This window comes from Urocitellus parryii, chromosome 1 (genome assembly GCF_045843805.1).
Source record: "Urocitellus parryii isolate mUroPar1 chromosome 1, mUroPar1.hap1, whole genome shotgun sequence".
Classification (NCBI taxonomy): Eukaryota; Metazoa; Chordata; class Mammalia; order Rodentia; family Sciuridae; genus Urocitellus; species Urocitellus parryii.
This window is the reverse complement of record NC_135531.1, coordinates 253429301-253452355: the sequence shown is the minus strand read 5'-3', so window position 1 is coordinate 253452355 and position 23055 is coordinate 253429301. Positions and strand designations below refer to the sequence as shown.

The 23055-nt window shown below is 39.8% G+C and overlaps 1 protein-coding gene across 2 annotated transcripts in view; it reads right to left on the bottom strand.

Moving 5' to 3' along the window:
• Pard3b (par-3 family cell polarity regulator beta) overlaps nt 1-20406 on the bottom strand; it is a 986773-nt gene extending 966367 nt beyond the window's left edge. For both annotated transcript variants that reach the window (XM_077803361.1, XM_077803362.1), the window contains exon 1: nt 20209-20406. In XM_077803361.1, the coding sequence (XP_077659487.1) occupies nt 20209-20328 (120 nt within the window). In that variant the 5' untranslated portion in view covers nt 20329-20406. The remainder of the gene's footprint in view (nt 1-20208) is intronic.
• Between the last annotated feature and the right edge of the window lie 2649 nt (nt 20407-23055).

Below are 23055 nucleotides of genomic sequence, written 5' to 3'. Positions count from 1 at the left end.
GGCATTATGATGAATTAAAACAAACAGGCAAACAAAATGAGGCTTTTGCTTTCAAGGAGGTTACAATCTAATTAAGGATATGAGATATGTATATCTCCAAAAAATTCATTTTCCAAATAAATTAAAGATGCAAACAAAATTTCAAGGGCTTAACCCTACTTAAGGGAGAAAAAATAACTTACGAAAAACTTAGAGCTCAGAAATTGTTTTCATGGAAATACACACTTTTAATTATAAATGAGTCATTCATTCATCATACTTCATCATAATAGGCCCCCAAAAGACCACTCCTTGGCAGCATGTAGAGGTTAGTACTTAGAAATGTGTGCTTGAAAAATAATAAATCAGGCACTAGAAGACATTTTCATGGCTGAGGAGGATCCTTAGAGATAAGCTATATTATACCTAGGTCTTGAGAGTTCAAAGGCCTTGCTCATGTTTTCAGAGTTAGTTCATATTCATAGAAAATCTAGGGCTATACCCCAGTCCCGGATGCCAAGTCCAGCACTTTTCCAAAAACCCCATATGGATCTATTTGACGTTCTTTGCCATCCAGTCTAAATCTAGTAATTTCTGTTCTAAATACTGCCTAAAATCATAGAAATAAGCATACAGGAATCAGAACTAATACCAATAGGATTTACATGTCTCCATAATAATGGCTTACCCATTTGATCTTCCATTTTTCCCACTTCAGTCCCTCCTGTACACTGGCCCTGCCTGCCACCTGTCTAAAATACCATTTTAGCATATCATGCCTCTCTTGCCTTTGAAATAAAGTTCCTAACCATTCAATCAGGACTCCATAGTTTTGAAATTCCATAAAGCATTCAGTTCTCAAGCACCCGTCTGCTGAGATTGAGTCCATTATTCCAGCAAGATGGACATCATCATGATCAGAAGGATAAATAAGTTGGCAAGCTTCATTCTACCCACTGATCCTTGCTGGGCTAAGATAGGAGGAAGCAAAAGTAGCATGTGTATCAATGCAAAGGTTGACATCAGTGCTAGAAGTGCAGTGTGATCCAGCCCCTTTGGGGTCTTAGAGCTCTTTCCTTCATAAATGTGGACAAATTCTTTACACTTCCCTGGTGGCATCTCTTGGGAGTAATGAACCAAACACTCTTCGGAAACAAAGCTCTCCCCATTCAGAGTACAGAAAGCTTTTCTTCACACTGACTTGAGCTGATGGTTTTCTACACTCTTGGTGGTTCTATAGCCTCCATCTATAAAATCTCTCCCCTTTCAGATGGTGCATTCCCCAAAGTGGACCCAATATTTTGGCTCTATCATAATGGCTCAGCAGACAATTCCAATCATCAGAACTACTATTCTGAGTCTCTTGCAGTCCCATAATACTCTTTAACCACCAACTTTTTAAGATCCCAACTCAATTTGTAGGAGACAAAATGAGACATATTTAGCAAAAAGACTTTCTTTGGTGTCATCTTGATGATGTTTGACCTGGTGAACTTTGAGTTAGAGTAGCAAGGGGCATTATGAACAGAGGCATCCCCACAATAAGCACTATCTCACCACTTTTTGCACAAATGTGTAGTTTTTATTTGTTCAGGGCTCTCACCACCCACCCCACCCACCCTCACCCTCACATACAAGTTGATTGTCATTATTGCTGCCTGGAACAATATAAATTGGTATTCACAACTGGATACCTTGTGATGTTAAAGTCAAAGGGGAAAAAACTAAAATTTATTTCAAATTTATAATTACAAAGACATACACTATCTTATACACAACTATCTACCTAAACAAATCACTCAATAATAATAATAATAAAAAGGCACAGCAGAGACTGCCAGGAAGTAGCATGAAAGACCACCCATGCTGTGGATGTAGGATATTCACTTTGCAGAGAAATGCACAGTACTATTCCACAGCCAGCGATCACATGGATGTCCATCAACCAACTGATGATTACTATGTGTTACATATCCATCTGGTCATTTCAACCTACACATTGAAATGTAACATAATATAGTATTATATATTGTTATTTAAACATATACACTATACAAACACTATAAATAGAACTTACAAAAAGGCATTATGATTTCTAAACAGTGTCTACATTAAAGTAAAATGATGAGTAATCACCACCTTTCGTTTTTTGAAAAACTAAGTATGGGCTATACACATGGAGACAATTCAAGATATTTAAAGCAGTGCTTTCCAAGAGTGCCTGAATCTATAAACCGTGTAGTGAAAGTACAAAATGCCCAGCGGCCCCTAGCCTCAGGTGAAACTGTGATTCAGCTCCTCCACTTCAAATGTTCAATGGAAGGTTGATGGAAAAGAGCAAATACTGTTATTTAAATGTTGAAATTTTTGGTATGTCATTTTGAGTAATGATATTTTGGGGTTATAAAATGCAAAGTAATGTGCATAACTTTTATTGTCATTTTTTTCATTAATAGGGTTTCAATCATTTCATATCATCATCTAATCCAACAGAAACTAATTTGTTACTTTCTTAATCTAGGCAACCTTATACTAGAATGCCCCAAACCAGTTTAACACATTTAAAATAATTGCAATTGCTGCTTCAGAGAAATTCCTTAACTTGAAGATTCATGTGTGTGTGTATACACACACACATACATCTTTCATAGGATGATCTTTAAAATATTTTTCAAAATTAAGAACAGACTTAAAATATTTGTTGTTAGAATAGTGTGACTTACTTCTACCTTCTGTTCCTGGTTCCTGGTCCTACATAGATCAGTGATATAACATTCCTCCTTCCCAACCATAATTCTAGGTTGGTTTGTCATTCCTTTTTGTGTTGTTGTAAAATAAAATCTTTGATAGAAATTGGGGAAAAAATATTTTAACATTTTTAAGAAATACATTTGTAAACCTACAGGAATAGTGCTGAAACAGCTGTGAATTTATTTCCAATACTTCAGCAGCAGCACTCCAAGTACAGTCTGTGAACCCCTGGAAATCCCCAGGCCAAAAATGTCCTTGTTCCTAAAAGGTTATTTCCCCCCTTTTATTAATCCTCTCACAAATTTACTATACTTTAAATTTTTTAAAAAATTCTTCTGAAAGTTCTAATTTTATGAAAAATCTGACTCAGAAATTTCTCTTTCATTCTAAAGTAATTTTGAATTTTTATATTAAAAGACAAGTTACCAGTTCAAAAGAGGAAATTGAATACTTTAAAATCATTAGGATGGCTATTATTAAAAATAATAATAATAAGTAAGTGTTGGCAGGGACATGAAGAAATTGAAATTTTATTCCTTGCTAAGGGGGAGATGTAAAATTGTGTGGCAACTCTGGAAAAGAGCATGGGGTGCCTCAAAAGATTAAATGTAGAATTATTATATAATCCAGCAATTCCACTTCTGGGCATACGTATGAAGAATTGGAAGCAGGGACTGGAGAAGGTATTTGTACACCAGTGTTTTATCAGTGCACTATTTGCAACAGCCCAAAAGGTAGAAGTCACCCAAGTGTCTTTCAAAAGATGAATGGATAAACAACACATAGTACATATCTGTAATGTGAAAAAGTTCAACTTTGAAAAGGAAGGAGGTTCTGACATGGGGTATATCACAGAGAAACCTTGAAGACATGTTAAATAAATGAGTCACAAAAGGACAAATATTACATGATTCCACTTATGAAATTCCTCTAGTAATCAAATTTATAAGACAGAAAGTAAATGGTGATTGCCAGAAGTTGAGGTGAGCCAGGAATAGGGAAATACTGTTTAATGAATATGGACTTCCTGTTTAGTGAAAATGAAAAAGTTCTGGAGTAGATGGTAAAGATGGTTGCACAACCATGTGAATGAACTTCGTGGTGCTGAAACGAACTCTTAAAAACAGTTACGGTGGTAAATTTTATGTCACGTACATTTTTAACATTTAAAAATCCAACATAAAATGGGGAAATTTAAAAGCCTGCTTTCTTAAGCCACAGCTATCCTATGTCTAAAGACACTCAAAATATCAAAGTGACACATTAGAGGCATCTGATTCATATAAAGAACTGGAAGAAAAAATGATAAATAAAAATTGTGAATGTAACTTTTGTCTTTATAGATACTCTATTGCATAAGACACAAGAAGGCAACACAGTATCTTCAAATAGTTCAGTTGTAGCCTCATTTTGAAACCAACCATTAAAAATTTAAAGGAATTGATTTTTTTTTAAATGTAGACATGATGAGACCTTTAAAAGACAAACATTGTTACATTTTTTTCAAAGTAGAAATGAAAAAGCCACTGCAACATCTTACAGGGCAAGCTGTTGTATTACCCAGAGAAGCACACACAATACCCAAGACACCAAAGAAGCTTTGAACAATTGACACTGTGGAGTGCCTGTGGAAAAGTATGGCAGAGCCACTTTCCAATGACACAATAACTCCTCATGTGAAAGGCTCGTCTACAAACATTAAAACCAACTTAACATCCCAACTAAGGAACCCTACTTTTCCCTTATAAATGAATTATGACTAACTGATGCTCATACCAAATAAAGAAATTTTAAAATGTAAATGCCTGTCAACAAACACTAGTGCTGAACTAGTCAACATGTTGAATAACTCTGGGAATCTCATCATCACTGAACAACTACATTGACACTGACACTGCTGGTGAAAAGCAATGGTGGGTAAAATTGCTAGTGTCTTAGCTTGGATCAAGGCAGCAACACTAAGCTATTCCAGCAGTTACCATATTGTTCACTGTCACTCATTTGTAATTAAAGGGGGGAAAGGGCACCAGTTTAACCTAAAAATGCCCATGATGAAGCAGTACAAATGTTATCAACTCTTGGCTATTAATTAATTTCTCATGCTTTAAACATCATATGACACTTGTAAAGTACACCTAAAATATTTCTGCTGCATCCTCAGGTACAATGGTCACCTCAGGTGATCAAGTTGCAAGCTGAACTACCTACCTTTTCCATGGAGTACCATTTCCACTTGCAAAAAAAAAAAAAAAGAAAAGAAAAGAAAAATGACTCTCAGATAAACTATAGTAATTTATATCTGAGACTTGGCAGATATTTCTTGAAAATGAACTATGTACAACTGAGTACTTCAAAGACAACCAATGGGAGTATTTGTTATCAATAATAAAGCAAATATTTTAAATTTTAGAAAACCTGCATTCACAACTTTGTGCTTCCTTCTTAGAACTTTTTGATATGCATAACAATATGTTAGCATTTTAGAAGATTGATATAACTCAATCGATGTTTTCCAAATAACCAATGATTAGTGTCAAAAACAAAACTTCATGATGATAGATGATCTATTCAAACAATACAATATAAAGTAATGGATTATAACAGAGTATGAAAAAAAAAAAACTACACTGATATGGTTTCAGATTCCACATTGCAGCCAACCTTTAAGAAGCCATGTGGAGTCGCTGTCTTGTGAGTCTGGCATGTCCTATAATACTCCATCCTGCTAGCTCATGCACTCTAGACACTCTCTGCTGACTTGATGAAGTAAGCACTTGAGTTGGGAAAGCTCACAGGACAAGGCACTGCAGGTGGCCTCCAGCAAGTAGCAAGGCCCTCAATCACACAGAACCAGTTCCACCTTCCCCATGGACTGTGGTGAGCATTGAGCAGTTCTTTACAGTCAAGCCCCCAGATGAAGACAGAGCCTAGTTGACATTTGATTGCAGTCTGGTAAGAAATCAAGAAAAGGACTCAGTTTAAAGTGCTGGCCAGACTTCTGACCCACAGAAGTTATGATATAATACATGTATTTTGGTTTATGGAGAAAAAGAATCAAACTACTACTTATTGGATCTTTGTGTAATATACCTACCAAAAGCCTATCTATAATTATCCAACAAAGCTATTAAAATGCCTCCCTTTTCCAACTACATGTCTGTGGTGAGGGAAGATTTCTTAGTATGTTTCAACCAAAACATTTTGAAATCGACTGAATGAAAAAGTGGATTTGAGAATACAGCTATCTACTAAGCCCAAATATAAAGAGATTGGCAAGAATGCTATTTGGTGATATGTTTCTGAAAATAGTTATTTTTTCATAAAATAACTTACAATGAACCTATTACTTTAAATCAATATATTTTAAATTTCTTAGGCTTAATTTATAATATGGTAAATATAAATTGGTGTAATGCACAAAAACCCACTATTTCAGAGCCTCCAAAATATGAGCAAAGGGATGTTAGGGTCAACAAATTGAGAACCCCTGCAATGCTATTTCTTTTTTTCTATGCCACATGACACATACCCCTCTCCATTTGTTTGGAGAGTTGGCATCCTTTGCCCAGTTGGCTATCCCAGACTAATGTGAGCCCTTTCCTTCTGAAAACCCAGGGAACTTATCTGGCACCAGCTGCTGCTTTCTTCAGTTTGAACATATATACACATCTAGAGTGAAGCTCAGAAGGAAAGGGACTTTGATGAACACTCACCAACACCCCACCTGTCACCTCCATAGATGATGGAATCCTAAACTGAACAGAAATGCAATTCATACAAGATACTGGGCTTCCACTCATGCATGAGAAGCAGACCACACAAGACATGTGATAAGAGTGTAGGACATATGTCTCTCAAAAGGGTCATTGGGAGCTGGGGTTGTGGCTCAGTGGTAGAGCACGTGTCTTCCATGTGTGAGGCACTGGGTTCGATCCTCAGCACCACATTAAAACTAAATAAATGTATTGTGTCCATCTGCATCTAAAAAAATATTTTTTTTAAAAAAGAGTTATACTGGAAGAGGCAGATGAGAACAAATACACAGATACTAAAATTTCTATATGTAAAAAAAGATAATATAGATAAGTGATATCATACCGTAAGACCTTGATTCTCAATGAACAGAAAATAGGTTATTGGAGGATAATTTTGCAGGGAAAAAAAAAGAAAAAGAAAGAAGGGAATAAAGAAAGTACCATTGTGGGGCTGGGATTGTGACTCAGAGGTGGAACGCTCGCCTAGCATGCATGAGGCACTAGGTTCGATCCTCAGCACCACATAAAAATGAGATATATTGCGTGCACCTATAATTAAAAAATAAACATTTTAAAAAAAGAAAGAAAGAAAGTGCCCTTGTGGGAAAGGCAACATAAAAATCAATACAATTTCCCCAATATCTCTTCCTGAAAAAGAAAAAAAAAATACATTAAATAGAATATCAATTACTAGAGGCTGAATTGTACCCTCCCCTCAAAGTGAGTATGTTGGGGTCCTATCCATTAGTACCTGTGAATGTGACCCTCATTTAAAAATAGGGCCTTTACAGATGTACTCAAGTTGAAACAAGGTCAATTGGGTAGACCCTAATGCATCATGACTGGTGAATAGACAGACAGGGCCTGTGGAGATGGAGCCAGAGAGATTGGAGGGATGCTGCCACAGTTCAGGAATGCCCAGGGCTCCCAGAAGCTGCAAGAGGCAAAAAATAAAAAATAAAAAAGGATCCTTGGCTGATGGCTTTGAAGGGAGTGTGGCCTTGCCAACAACTTGATTTTGAACCTCAAGCCTCCAGAATAGTGAGGAATTTCTCTTGTTTTCAGGCACCCAGTGTGTGCTACTTTGGCATGCAGCCCTAAGAAACTAGTGCAGCAATAGAATGAGTGTTCCTTCTCTATTCAGTCACATTTCCAAGTGGCCTTTCCTCAGTAAAAACAAAAAGGGAAAGAAATCTGAAATGCAAATCTAGTAATAGTAGAAAAAAATTTTTTTTAACTAGGAATTTCCTGAGTTAGATTTTTTTTTTTTTTTTAAGGTTCTGGGAACATGTTTCTGATCAGACACTGCTGTCAAAACTCAAGCCCACTGAATCTCTATAAATGTGCCTATAAATACAGAGAAAAAGATTATTTATCTCTCTCACATTTCCTCAACTCTTTGCTACAAAAGGAAGTAATCCAGACCCAATATTTAAAGTTACCAATACTATTACTATGTCACAAAAGAAATAAGAGATGACAAGTCAAACACAATTCTGCCCAGACTGTATCAAGCCACAGGGACTTCTGGGCTAAGATGAAGCTTGGCTCATATACCAGCTTGCCAGCCATTCACAAGTCTCAAGACCCAGATCTTATCTCTAGCATATAGAAAAGGTACTTGGCATTATATAATTCATAGAAAAAAATCATTTGAACATATAATCAAGCTTCACTTTATGAATTTAGCTTCAGTCTCACTCTTTGTTTTAATCCATAAAACAAGTAGATCTTAGAGCTGTGGGGATTTCCAGAGTCACTTGAGCTGATGGCCCATTCGATATCTATAAACATCAGGTAACTCTACTGGTTTTCTAACTATGGGCCCTAACCCTTTAGAGGGCAGTGAAATTGATTTAGTATATTCCAACCACCATTTTTTTTTGGGAGGGGAAGCAAAACAATATTCAAAAGGCCCCATTCCTAGTAAAGGTAAGTACTCTTTTGTTTCAGTTGTTTAAGTATGCAGATGCTATAGGTCCTATTGTGAAGGAAAACATTTTTTGTTATGTGCCTTTCATTCCAAATTCTGTCAGGAAATAGTTGACTTGCTCAAACTAGGCACTTAGGAATTTAATAAAGAAATTATTTCTGAAGTTTTGCCAGGGCTACAGGAAGTCATCAAGGAGTAGTTTAGACAGTGGTAAGTCCTTGCCATAGACTCAGTCCCATGGAACCAAGGATAGGAGTGATTTGACACAGAGAAGAATGGCTTATGGGTGTGTCACTGGACCTGAGCTATGACCTTTTAGAAAAGGATACAGACAGCTGACCATGACCTGGTAGGAAGGGAGCTGCCCATCCTCTGTTCTATTGCTGGGTTCTCCTTAAGGGCTGATCAACTCTAACTAAAAACCAGAGGGCAAGAGGGTTGATGCTGCTCAGCCTCCTGGGTCTCAGGGGAGACTGGAGAAGGTACGGAGTGGGTCTTGCTGGGGCAAACAGGATGTGACTATTGAAAACAGTCTAAAAGCCCTTGATTTTATTTACACATTCATTTATTTAATTTATTCTAACAACTTTTATTCCTTTGGACACATTGTTACCACATCTGCACTCAAATCCCAATCTTGAATCAAGAATCTAATTCCACACTGAACAATTCATGCAGAAGATTGGCATCTCTGTGAAGTCATGGCTTATGATCTCAGCCAGGCCCTCACAGTACTCATAAACCCTTTCATCTGTCCTTAGTCTCCTACCTCTCCTAGCCCTACCTGTGTACTATAAGGGCACAGACCATGTCTTACTTAGCTCTGTATTCCCAGGCCTCAGTGGCTTAGAACACAGGTGCACTCACTGAAATGCCCACTGAACCGTGAATGGGCAAAGCCTAGCCTGCTACCTCTTCCCCAACTCCCCCTAGGCATTCCTGACCACAGTCAACCCCCAAGCTTGGTAGCTTTGGCCCGTAATCCTCAAAGCTCATTTCCTCTTCTGCTTCAATCATCTAAGCTCCACTCACTCCCACAGTAGGATCTGAGCCAGTTCCTCCACCCCCAGTCTCAGCTCCCTCTATCTTCATTTTCCAGATCAATCAATACAAAAGCAAATCAAACAAGGTCCCCACCCTGCCCAGAATACTGGACTCCTCCAGCTCATTAGCTAGTCATAACAAAGGCCTCCTGGCTTTGACTCCAACTCTTCCCTCAGTACTTCCTCCCACAATCACTCTTGGGAAACATGCCATTAACACTATCCTTTTCTCCCCTGCTTCCACCTCCAAAACAAAATAAATCAAACAAAAACACCCACCTTCCCCATCCTTCACGGCCTGCCCTGGTAAGAATCTGAATATCCATTCATCCTTCAAAAGCCTGCCCAGGTACAGTTCAGAGTGATCCTTGCCCAAAGCAAAGCTACCCCACCACTTCCACAGTTCTCTATCATGATATGTACTGTTTGGTTACAATGTCTACTTTGCCCTCTTTGTCCAGAAGCCTGACTTATGTTACTCTATAACCCAAGCAGAAAATATGAACGCTTGACTCAGAGTCGTTCCCTAAATCATCTCCCAAGCGACTAAAGTGACTTTAAGTTTGTTACAGAAAACGGTAGCAAAGTGAGGTCTGAGACCTCACTGAGTACGAATTTTTGTTTTTGTTTTATGGGATGCAGATAGAATTAGGAGACTGCAGCTATTTCCCATTATACTTTTGTTTTTTTCCCCTTTTGAGGTATCGGAAATCAAACCCAGGGTGCTTGACCACTGTGATACATCTCCAGCACCCCCCCCCATTTTTTTTTTTTTTTAATTTTGAGACAAGGTCTCACTAAGTTTCTGAGGTTGTCTCAAACTTGCAACCCTCCTGCCTTAATCTCCCAAGCAGTTGGGATTACAGGCATGTACCACCATGCTCAGCTTCCCATCATTCTTAATGTAGGTACCCCATGACCTCTATACCCCTCTGCATAAACAGGCCACTTCTCTGCTGATAAAGGGAAGCACAAGATTTATCTCAAATCCTTTGTCAATAGCACAATGTCGCTTAGAGGTCATATTTAGAGGACTTATGCATCTAAAATAATAGTGGTGAAATCTATCTTAAATCTGCCTTAAAAGGCATCAGAAATCTCTGAATGCAACTGCCTGTAGACCCTTATTTTCTGCCCCAAATGAAGCAATAAAATAGATCTGATCATTTCCCCCCATGAATGTGCTCCCTGCTCTTGCTAACATTAGCCAAAAGTTGAGGACATTCCTTCTGTCATCTGTTTCCATCTCCAAGTTGGCCGTATCACCTACTCTGCCAGGGTGCAGAACCACCCAGAGAGTTTAATAACCTCACCCTGAAGTAGAGGACACGAGCAACATAGGCCACGTATATCTAGATGATACTTGGCACTGCGTCTGATTGATAGAAACTAAATTGAGACTAAAACCTTTTTAACAAGCTTGTTTCATGATATCCTGCGATCTCATCACACTGCAATCCAGTGAGAGCCCTGCAATCAAAAGAATGGCTAAACCCAGCACCAGGAAGCAGACCTAATTTTAGCAGCCCCCAAGACAGACATCAGGCCTTTCAAAAATAGAGAAACCATCAAAATGGGGATCATCTAGCATCATCCTTAAAATCAACATGAAATTAATGAATACTATCTTGAAAATCAAACATTGTTCAAATATTAAGAGATTGCATTGCACAAATCTTCATGAAGCAAAGTCACTCTGATGTTACTTCATTGAAAATCAGCTACAGAGCACTCAGTCTCAAAAATCTAAGAAATGAGTCAACCTGTCAGAATTTGAAGCTGTTATTCAAGACAATCAGTGTAATGGACCACTAAACTACTGCCTACAGCAAATGCGGATATGATGAGGCATTTGACGATAATCAAGAGAAAAGTTGCATTTAGAGTGTTTTTTAAAAAGAAAAAAAAAGTCTACCTCATATAACAATTTCAAACTTACAAACCCTTTGCTGAGTACAAGGTCATTCTCATCTTTATAAAGGAAATATAAAATTCAATGAAATTTAACAAGAATATTTGGAACCCATACTATGTTTCAGGTACTATGCTGAAAACAAGGACAGAGAGATAAACAAGACACACTCTCTGTTCTCAACCAGTTCACAGAGTAGTGGGGGAGATACAATGGTCGAGGCATGTGGCAGAGCCTGCCTGGCAACTCGGTGATATCCAGGTGGGCTACTTCTCCCAAGCCAGTGCACTTGGAGAACATGGCGAGTCTCACCAGTAAAATTCAGGCAGAAGGGATGTCTGCCATTTTCAGGACAACCCCAAAACTCCCAATGAATCCTTCACATATTCTGAGAAAAACTTTGCTGTGATAAGCCACTGATTTGGGGGCTGCCGTTACTCAGCAGATCCTAATAAAGAGTGTAATATAAAGTGTGTTTTACAAAGCCAAAACATAGACATGGCGAGCTCTGGGAACACAAGTGTGAGGTCTGTGAGCTACAGAAAGAGAAAAGGAGGGAGGGGATCCTAGTAAAGAGGAGACTGGAAGACTCACTCCAAAGGATGGGCAGGATTTACCCTGGATGGAGAAAAGCCTGAGTAAACACTAAACTGCCAATAGGAATTTAAAGGGGGGGGGGTAAAAGAATAGAGAAACTGGGCAGGGGAGCAAAGTTTGGGTTTTCACTAAGAGCAAAGGGAACCACTTAAATATTCTCAGCAGCACTGAGGGCTTCATTAGATTTTCACTACAGGAAGAATGGTTTGGAGGAAAGGAGAAATGGTAGAAATGGGAGGTCAACTAAGGATCTGCTGTAATTTCCTTCTATAGAAATGAGAAGTGGTGTGGCCTTGGGGTAGAAAGGAGGCCACAAATGCATGAGATGTGACATCTAAGCATCAAAGGAATTTTGTGACCCACTGGACATGTGGTAGAGAATGAGGGAGGGTAGGTCACCATGGAGGAAGGTTTCCAGGTTTCTGAATTAGAAAACCAATTAAATGATGGCACCCCATACAAAGCAACAGACCAAGGGGGATTGGGCAAGCAGATACAGATGGGCAAGCAGATGGTTTTGCTCTAATGGGACCTCCAGGTGATAAAGTCTAGAGGAAGGCAGCTGTTGGGGTCTGGAGAGCACTGAGGGCTAGAGGGGTGTATCTGGGGACAGGATGAGATAGAGAACAAAGCCAGAACCCCAGGGTATCAGCACAGAAAGAGGTAGTATAGGAGGTATTTATGAAGACTAAAATGAGAAAGAGGCATTTATAAGTTCTGAGAAATTCACACAGTGGTGGGACAGCAACAAGAATAAGTATAAAAGGTAACCATGAATTTCAGCTACCAGATCTTGATAATCTTGTTGAGAATAGCTCATTTGGGGAGAGTGTGAAAACCTAGTAATCAAATGGGTAATGAGACCTTAATAGAAATAGTATCTGATTCGTTATCCAATTTAATGAAAACTCTCCACTTTTAAAAAATGGATACAAATATTTTAAACAAATTGACTAAAATGTGAGTGTATCTGTAACATAATTGTATGCCTACAACTATAACCCCTCCAAACACACTCCCTGTTGCTTTTTCCTGCTTTATTTCTACCCACAGAATTCATCCCTCCTTACCCTAAGGCTTATTTTATCTTTTATCTCCTCCCACTAGAATACCAAGTTCAATAAAGGTAGAGGTCTTTGCTGAACCTGTGGCTCTGAGAAGAGTGTCAGGTACAATAGAGAGGGTGGTTGGAGGCTTATAGTTGTAAATAGCATAATCAAAAAAGCTTCTAAGAGAAGGAAACAATCATCTAAGATGGAAAGGATGAAGGAAGCAGACAGGTGGACAATGGTTAGAAAATATTTTTGGCAAAGAAAACAACATGGGTGTTGGGGACTTGCCTAGAAGTTGGAGAACATGTGAGAGGCAGGGGCTGAGGCAGAGTGAGAGACAGACAGGTAACAGAAGATGAGAATGGAGAGGTAGAATATCAAGCGTCAAGGTCCCCAAGAACATCCAGGTTCAGTGGTTCACTGAAAGGCCTCAAGGGCTTTAGCAGAGGAATGCTTATGGTTATGACTTATTAGTGAAACAACACAAAGCAAAACCAGTCAAAGGAAATGGAATTAGGCATGAAATCTGGAGGAGACTAAGCATAAGCTTCCAAAGGTCTTCACTGTGGAGAGGACATGCTTAATTCCCCCAGCAATGAGTTTGTGATAGCACAAGTAAAATGTCACCCAACAGGGAAACGAGTTATTAGAGACTCCACACCCACAGCTGTTATTAGGGACTGGTCAGGAAGGCACCCTTTGCTTAACATGTGAAAATCCTAGCATTCCTGGTCCCTGAAATAGAGCAGGTATTCAACAATAGTCATGTTGTTTGCATAAACAGTTTCGGCGCAGTTATGACATTCTTATAGGGAAATGATGAAAACTCTCCACAAATCTAAGTGACAGGATGCTAGCCAAGGGCCAAGCTTTTCAAGCAAGCCTTTCTAAGGATTGCAATTTCAGGTCTGCCATGTTAACTTTCTTCTGCACAGATAGCCAGGTCAGGGAGCACTTTATAGGCCATATGAGAGAGATGGAAGCAATCAGAGGACCTTGAATAGAAGAATGGCAGGACCTGACTAGATTTTAAATGATCACCCTAGCTTACATGTTAAGAAGGAGTTATAGTGGGGAGTATAGAGGGCAGAAATAGGAAAACTTTAAGAAAAAAAAAAACCAACAGAAAACTCATGAGAGCAAAGAAGTCATCAAGGATGAGGATGAGGACTTCTGTCTAGAACAACTGGAAGGATGGTATCACCTTCTAATAACATGGTTAAATTATGAGAGGTGTGGATTTGGAGAGCGGGACCAGGACATGCTTTTAGTGCTAAGTGCCCACCTGACATCCAAGCAAAAGTGTCAAGGAGAGCCCTGGATGGAGTTGGTAGTTCAGAGGAGAGATCTGCACTGGAGCTATACAAATGGTATGTGGAGTCACATTACTAGAAGAACTCACCACAGAATAAGTAGAGAGAGACCAGAGGAGGTTTAAGAACTGCGTCCTGGGGCATACTAATGACAGGCTGTAGTGGAGGAAGGAAGAAAAGAGCCAAAGAGACTGATAATAGCCAGTAAGGAAGGCAGAAAAATCAGGAAAGTATGAGATATAGGAAACATACTCTTCAAATATTTCGTATTTTTAATAGTCAGGCAGCATCTCAGTTTCACTAAAAATGGTTCTGATAATTGTCCAGAAATTGGTTCAGTGGCTCTTTGTTGGTCCATTTCTTCCTGATACATTCACAGGCTGGTACAGCAAGGTAAAAACTGGGGCAGGCCTTAACTTGCTCTCCAGTCCAGCTGCTTTTTTATCCCTACTGTTTACATGGGGGATTTCAGATTTAGAGTCTCTCTGCCACCTCTGAACAACAAAGAATAAATGAAGATCCTTTTCCAATGGCAAAGTTCTTATCAGTACAAAGTGGCAATATCTTTAAGAATGTCAAGTTAAGAACTGCTTGGGATCCAGGCTTTAAGGAAGTGGTTTTCGGAAGCAGCTCAGAGAAACCATCAGAAGAGCACAGAACCTGAACTGTTCATATAGGCAACCTGTTTGTGGCTAATTAAATGAAAGTGAATTAAAATATACAATTGAGCCCCTTACTTACAGTAGCCACATTTCAAGTATTTAACAGCCATATGTTTCTAGTAGCTATTCTATTAGACACAGATCCAGAACATTTCCATCGTACCAGAAGGTTCTTTTGGGATGCACTTCTGCAGACTTTCCAAGATAGGCCTAAAGCTCTGAGTTTTTAAGTGATTCCTCAGATGATTTTAACTCTCAGTCTCTTTAGAAAACAGTTTCATAAAAATCTAATGCCACTTGTCCATCTTCCTCAAAAAGATTCTAACACAGAATGCCTGGAAATGAATACTTCACTAAGCTATTTGAGCCCAAGATACCAACCTCCATATCAGAGTTGTGGCTCCTAATCCCACACAATGCAATTACCCTAGCTCAAATGAACCAAATTGCAGTCAACCCCTGGTCAGCAAACCTTGTGTGCAGGTTGTAAATGTTGAAGAGAGAAAGAGAAGGTCCAGGGACATAACTCAAGTGTCTTTCAGGAGGCCAGACAAATAGCAACAATGCATTAAGTGGGCCATAAGTAAGAGAATAAGAACAGGGAAAAGTTAAACCCAACAATAATCATTTAACCTCACTAGGCAATAATGGAGACTGGAGCATTAATAATTCCTTCTAAAGACAAAAGAGGTGTCTTAGTTCCAACTGATAGTTGTCATGTGGGAAAGTAAAGCCCAGTATTGAGAGTTTCTGATTTGTTTTTCCCCAAAAGAAGATCGAAATTTGTATTTTTATGTGAAATCTCAACAATTTTAGACACTGACAACTAAATAAGAAGAGATCATTAAGACCTAAGAAAATATGTCTGTGGGTCACAGCAGATCCCAGGATCCCAATGTTTACAAATTTAGAAGCTTTTCAATACTCTAGTCCAGTGGCAGAAGCCAAAGCAAGTTAGAGCTGATAGTGAAACAGTTCTATCCACATTCAGGGAAGAACATCTACTCTATACAAAAGAAGAGGAGAAGACTGAATAGGAAATAAAGCACTTAAGTACGTCAAACACACAATAAACATTTCAGGAATTCAGTCTGGACTTAAACTATGTACATAAGAACCTTAGAGCCTATTTAGGTAACAAGGCATCACATGCTGAAAAGTTCAGAAATTCACGTTAGGGCCTACTTCTCCAGGGTAATATCACACCATATCATACGAGATTTTTGTTACTGCACAAATTCACTTACATTCTGATCCCACAATTAATCATGGAGTTGTTAGTCTTATCAGAGAATTCTAAGTTCTGGAAAGCTGGTCTCCACTTATAAAAACAAATTCTCCAAAATAGCTGAATACAGAAAAGCTTCATTTTGAAAAGCCTATCAAATATTTATTTTAAAATAAAAAGTATATTCATATATACAGTCAGATCCATACGTTTGCATTTTTAAAATTCTAGCATGCTCACTAGCTCATGAACTTCTTATCTCATTTGAACTCCTGAACACACTATACACTCTTATTACTATAGGAGTCTCTTCCTATTCAATTGGACTCATGGTGTGCAATTTCATAATTTGAGTACTTTCCCAGGAAATAATTGATTCAGGGTAAGAATAGAGGGACAGTCATGTAATGAAAGGGTAGTTTACAGGTATCTAAGACATAGAATCTGCTATCAAAAGAGTTTAAAAGTGGAGTTTTAACTTTAGCAAAAGCAAAAGATGAGTGCTAGATAACCTGTTCTCAACTCTGGCTGGGCTTGGAATAACTTGGAGTGCTCTTTGAAATACTTATGCCTCCACTCCATACCCACTGGACGAAAAAAAAATGGCAAAAGGGACTTGGGAATGTGTCCTGTTCAAAATGTTAAACATTAAAATTGGAGGCCTGGATTGAGAACCCCTACAGGTTGTGATTCAATCATCCATTCACCTGTGACACCAGTAATTTTGATGATAAATTTAACTAATTACTCAGTGATTCCCATCTTGACCACTTAAGAAGACCATCACCTTTCCACTAACTACTTTGCTAAATTGGATTTAGAGCCCAGGACACTGATAAAGTACCAGGATCCAAAGATAAGGCATCCTGTAATTCTCACCCCTTAGACAACTCACCTCTCTAAGGGAGTTCATGGGCAGCAGGAACCTCAAAGTCCCAAATTTCGGAATATCATCAGAGCCTTCCCAAGAGTTCCCTGGTTCTTAAGTATCTCACCTACTTCTGTTCTGTTGATTCAACGGGTTCCCAACATTCCACAAATACCAGTTTTCTTTGTTTATTCTCAACAGGTGGTGGTGACTCCTCTGATGCTGTTTACAAAATCCAGAAGGGCTTCTATGGGCTTTCCCCTACCTTCTAAACCTCAGAAACTACAACTTCCATCCTAATCTTAAAATCTACCTTTCTCCAATATCAATTATTCAGGAAAAATATATTTCCCCCAAAAGTGGAAAACTCAAATTCATGTTCCAGTCACTGTGTTTGCTTCATTATAGCTCTCTCCACCTGGATGACTAAAAGATCTTGACCATTTTTTTTTTTTTTGTAATTAGGCTGAGGATTATTATTATAGTTGCTTTGAAAATCCTACAATATTTGTTTCAGATGTTGTCCCTCTCCCTATAACATGTACACTTGAACAATGAAAAGATATAATCAAAAGAAATTTGTTGATGTCCCATGGCTTGGGTATAGTTCAATTATAGAGCATTTTCTTTACATATGTAAGGCCATGGGTTCAATCCCCATTACTGGGGTGGTGAGGAGGATTGCTATATTGAGGAATCAGTAGGGGGCAATTGTCTTTTCAAAATCTGTAAAAAGATGCATATATTCTGGTATATAACATATGAGGTGAAGTTGTTAATGACTGATAGCAATCCAATTCAAATTTACTATTCATGCCTTTTTTCCCCAATCTGTGAATTGGGGACATCTACCTTCTAAGATTGTTTTGAGAGTGAAGTCATGTAATATACATAAAGTTCCTGGCATAGAGGCTACATGCAATAAGTACAATACACGTTAGTTGTTACTGAGTGCAGGGCTTAAACTTTGCTGTCCAGGGGGGGAAAAATCTTTTAAATCTTTCACTAAATTTACAGAAAAGTGAATTTATTATAAATTGTTTTTTAATTGAATTTTGACACTTATGGCCTTTTTCCATTATTTTTAAAATTCAATGAATAAAAGCAGAGAATTAGAGTATTTCTTGACATTTTTGTTCCATTGTAAGTGCCATTTATCAGTTGAGCCTTGTTATGATTATATTATTTAAAAAGAAACTAGAGGAAAAGAGTATGGGGAGGAGGAAAACACCACTTGTCAAATTGAAACTTTAAAAGCTAAAAATGAGGAAAATTTTATAAGCTGCAGGTAACCTTTAAATGTCACATTCACTAACATATAAATGTAAACACAGAAAAATGTAATGTCTGTTAATAGTAAACCGATCAATGCAATTACATTGCACATTCTCTGATATAAATTATTCTTCCAGTCCAGAATCCCAACAGTTTTTAACACCTTTTAAGATCAAATTACATTGCATTAAAAATCAGTTGGTTAGTTCTCTGAATGTTATTTAGAAGCTTGTGGTTTACCTCCATATTTGGACAACTTAGCCCTGTAGTAAACTTCTAAATGTGTAAGAGTTGGGAGATCAAATTATTTTTAATAATAAATTAAAAATAAATTTATTATCTTAATAGTATATCTTAAAGGATTATCATTACTCCTAACCCTAGCCAACTTTCAGAAGTTAAGGAAATATGATTTCAAAAACAATTGGTTACACATTTAGATGTGTTTTTAACTGACATATATAAATAACACATGCTAATGTAGTAATGCTAAGGGGTGAATTCTCATATTGCTTTATAGACCACCTTAAATTTTTTCCCTCATCTCAATTCTATCAGCAAAGAGTTCAGCTTCACAGATTATACTTAATATCCCAATAAACCTTTCACTGTACTATCCTCCAGTTATTGATGCTCAAAGTAAAATACACATGTATTTGTCCAGAATCAGATTTTTCTATAGAGTAATTCATAGTGGAAGCATAGAAGGTACAGGTATTTCTTAAATTCCTCTACTATATACTTGAAAGAAACAAAACTACTTGATTACTTTGGATATCCTATGACCTTAAAAGAAATTAAGACTTACATTTTTCCATCCCAGATTGGCCAATGTACACTACTTAGGTAATCCCATAACATGAGAACAAATATCAAGAGAACCGCTGGCACCTAAAACAAGAGTTTGTGACTTGCCCTGCTTGAAGAGGATTTGGGGCATATAAAATGTTCCATGTGAGAATTCAACAAAGTAAAAGATATCTTTCAAAGTGCTCATTTAAGAAAGGCACAAAGGCACATATTACCCAAACACCTGAGTGAATTCTAGAACATAGCTAGATTTTCTGCACATGTATTGCATTATTTTAAAGAAAGTTAATTTTTACTTGTTACTGACTTCAGGGACAGAGCTGAGGGCATCTTCCTCATTTTAATAGTCACTCAGGACCAGGCAGGACTCACCTAGTAATTGCTCATAGAATCTACAGTTAAACTGAAAACGCGTTCAATGTAGACTGATTGGTGCAGGCAAATGGCATCCTTCCACCTAAATCCCTACCCAGATCCTTAAGAGGTCAGCTCATGAGGCTGAAACTCCAAAGGCCTTATCAGTTATAACTTTGTGTAAGTGTTATTTGCACCAATAAACTTTCTAACTCCACGGAGCCTAAGTGAGGCGGGCCTTAAGGGGTCAAAAATCACACTTCAAGTGAGCAGCACCTAGTGTCCCAGCAAAAGAGTTCTAAACCTGTGAGTCTCAAACTTCTTAGGGTAGTGCAATCACCTGGAAATCATATTAAAGAGCAACGAGTTAGTGAGTTTGGCTTGGAGTCCCAGATTGCTTATTTCTAAGGAGCCGGCAATTGAGGGCGATGGGATGCTGTCATTCCACACACAAACGCCCAAAGGCACCTGAGTCACTTATGTTAGCAACACATCAAAGTTGTAGCCACAACTTGAGCCCAATAGTCGCCTGGGTGCTGTGCGTCTCCTTAACAGCGCCTTCAGGTCTCAGAGCACCTGGCAGGTGCACTGGCCTCGGGGCACTCGTGGGTAGCCCGCGCAGCAGCCGCGCCCCCTTTCTCGGGTCCTGCCTGCACGCCCACCGCGCGGCGCTCACCTTTTCCCGGGTCTTCAGGTACCGCTGCAGCGCCTGCTGGGTGAGCTCCCCGACGCGCAGCTGGCCCTCTTTGCAGGGCACCACGATGCCCGTCCGGCCGAAGCACACAGTTACTTTCATCCTGGCTCCGGTCTACCGCGCCGGGTCCGACCGACAGGTGTCTGGCCCCGCGGATGCAGCCCCCACTCGGGGGATCGCCGGGCGCTGGCGGCCCGGGAGCCCGGCACCTCTCCCCGGAGACCCCTCGGGGACAGGGGCTCGCGGCAGCTCCCCTTCCACCTACGTAGGAGGCCGCTGGCGGGTGGGAATCGAGGAGGGGGCGGCTGCGGGAAGGGCTACCTCTCAGGTGGCCGGTGGCCGTGACGACGGTTCGTGGCCCGCTCCTCCAGCTGCTGCTCGGGCCCGGCCCAGGCGGCTGCTGCTCGACCGCCAAAGTGAAACCGTAGGCTCGGCCCGGCCTGGCCCTGAGCTGGCCTTGGCCCTGGCCCTGGCAACGGTGGCAGGGCCGGCCCCAGGCCCCGGGCTGGAGTGGGCGGCGGCGGCGGCGCGCGAGGCCGGAGTTGGGAGGAAACTTTTGCGCCCGCTCCCAACTCCACTGCGGCGCGCGGCGCTCTGGGCTCCCGCGGCCCCGGAGCCGGCCTGGGCCCGGCTCTTAAAGGGGCCGCGGCGTTCCTTGGCCCCGCCGCGCGCTTGGCGGTGTTGCGCGGGGACTGTGAGGACAGGTAACTGGAGCCTAGATCCTCGTGCCCCAACTCTGTCTCTCCCCGATTCTCTCCTCCCGCACACACGCACTCGGAGCTCTAGGGAATTGTAACGGGACCTGAAAGCTACCACCGGGAGACTGACACTGGATCTCATAAAGCACACTTGAGGGAATAGCTAGGAGACTGCAGAACTACTCCTTTAAAATAAGCAAATTGGAGCAAGATTCAAGGAAAGCCCGGGAGCAGGTGCTTCTCGCCACGCCCACCAAGAACACCTCGAGGTGAGGAGCGGCTGCTCCCAGGTACAAAAAGGCAGGAAAAACCTTCTAAAGACCCTGTTAGGAACTTGCGTTACAGTTACCCTCTGGAGCCCTGAAAAAAAAAAAAAATGCAGAGCTGAAGGGAACCTTAGGGGTCAAATGCCAGTGAAACCATTCTTTTCACAGTTGAGGAGGACACTGAATATTCCACCAAAGATCACACCCCAGATCCAAATGTGATCGCGTATGTTTGCACGGATCTTCTTGAAATGTGACTCCCATTGTGTATTTAAGTAGGGGGAAAAATTAACACCTGTAGGTACTTGATATGACAGGTGTATATTCATCACCAATTGAACCCCAGGTATCTGGAGGGGAGGTGAACAACAAACAGCATTTGTGTCCTTTTTAGTCCTATAAATGAGATCCTTTGAGCTGTAAGGTAGATATTATTTTTTCCACCTTTTACGGAAGAATGGTGCTCAGGGAAGTTAAGGAACAGAGCAGATGATCACTGAGATGCTTATGTTGAAAAGAACTTAGTTCTTTCCTACGGAATCTGGAATCTCTGGCCTCTCCTGGCAGTTTTCTTCTGAATTCTATTCATTCAACAAGGTCCTCTGGACTAATGTGTTTCTCTACAGAAGAATTTGCTTCATGTGCCAAGACACACTTACGTTGAATTAGAATTACCTAGGATGATATGTTGATGCACAAGTGATTAAATTAATGTATTTTTTTAGAATTTTTATAAATTTTAGATCATTTATATGTTTAATAAACATATATTCTTTTGTGTATAAGACTCTATACAGATAACAAAGAGATTCATATGATCCAAGTCAAATTGAAGAAGATTTGTATTAGACATTAAAAATTGGTTGCAAATCCAACACAAACTGGTTTAAGAATCAATTTCCTCATAAAAATCAGAAGATCCAAAGAGCACACTCCATTGAGATAAGATTGGAAACAGAAACTCAAACCATGAGACTTCTTTCTCCCTCTCTTGGCTCTGTGTTGTTCACTATGGTGTCTATTCATAGGCAGGCTCTCCCCATGGAGATACTTCATGCTTCTTTTAGAGAGGAGGAACTGAGGCCAAGGGAGGATAAGCAATTGGCTTAAGATCCCTTTCCCAGAGAGTAGCTGAGCCTATTTGGAAACTAGGCAGTCTGACTCTAGAGGCTTCAAAAGGGGAATGCTGACTGAGTGAATCAAACAAATAAATACTAAAGACATGTACTAATGTGTGGCCCTCACTTCTAGTATTGGGTATTATATGGACATGTCCAGAGCAAAGGGTTTCAGCAGATGAAATACCTGATGCTGCCATCCTTCCTGTTTTACTGTATTTTTTTTCTCCATAATTCGTCCAGATTCCTCTTGTCCTCTGGCCATGAATAACTCCTGATCTTTCTGACAAACTCCTTCTCTGCTCATCCTAAGACCCTCCCCAGTATCTAAAGCCCCTCCCCCAGTCATGGCTTTGAGAATCCCCAGGTGAATCAGGAGGAACACCCAGGCTCACCCAATTCCACTTGGAATCAGGCCTTCTGGGGTGCAGAGAGGCTGTGCCATTGTGAGGTAAAGATGCTCAACACAGATGTGCACAATGCACCCTGCAGTCCTTCATACCATGGAATGAATGTCAGGACCCCCGATAGTAATTATGAAGGTAGTTGAGTGTTTATAATCCATGTTTATTAAATAGCCAGGCTTAATTTGTTTTTCAGCCTCATCATAGCATACATACGAACAATTTATCATATATTAAGAAGTGATATAAAAGAACAAGTTGCAACACAATCATGTCCAGAAAATTCCTAAATCAATACTTCATGCTCTATGGGACTTCCCAGACAGAAGACAATAAATAATGA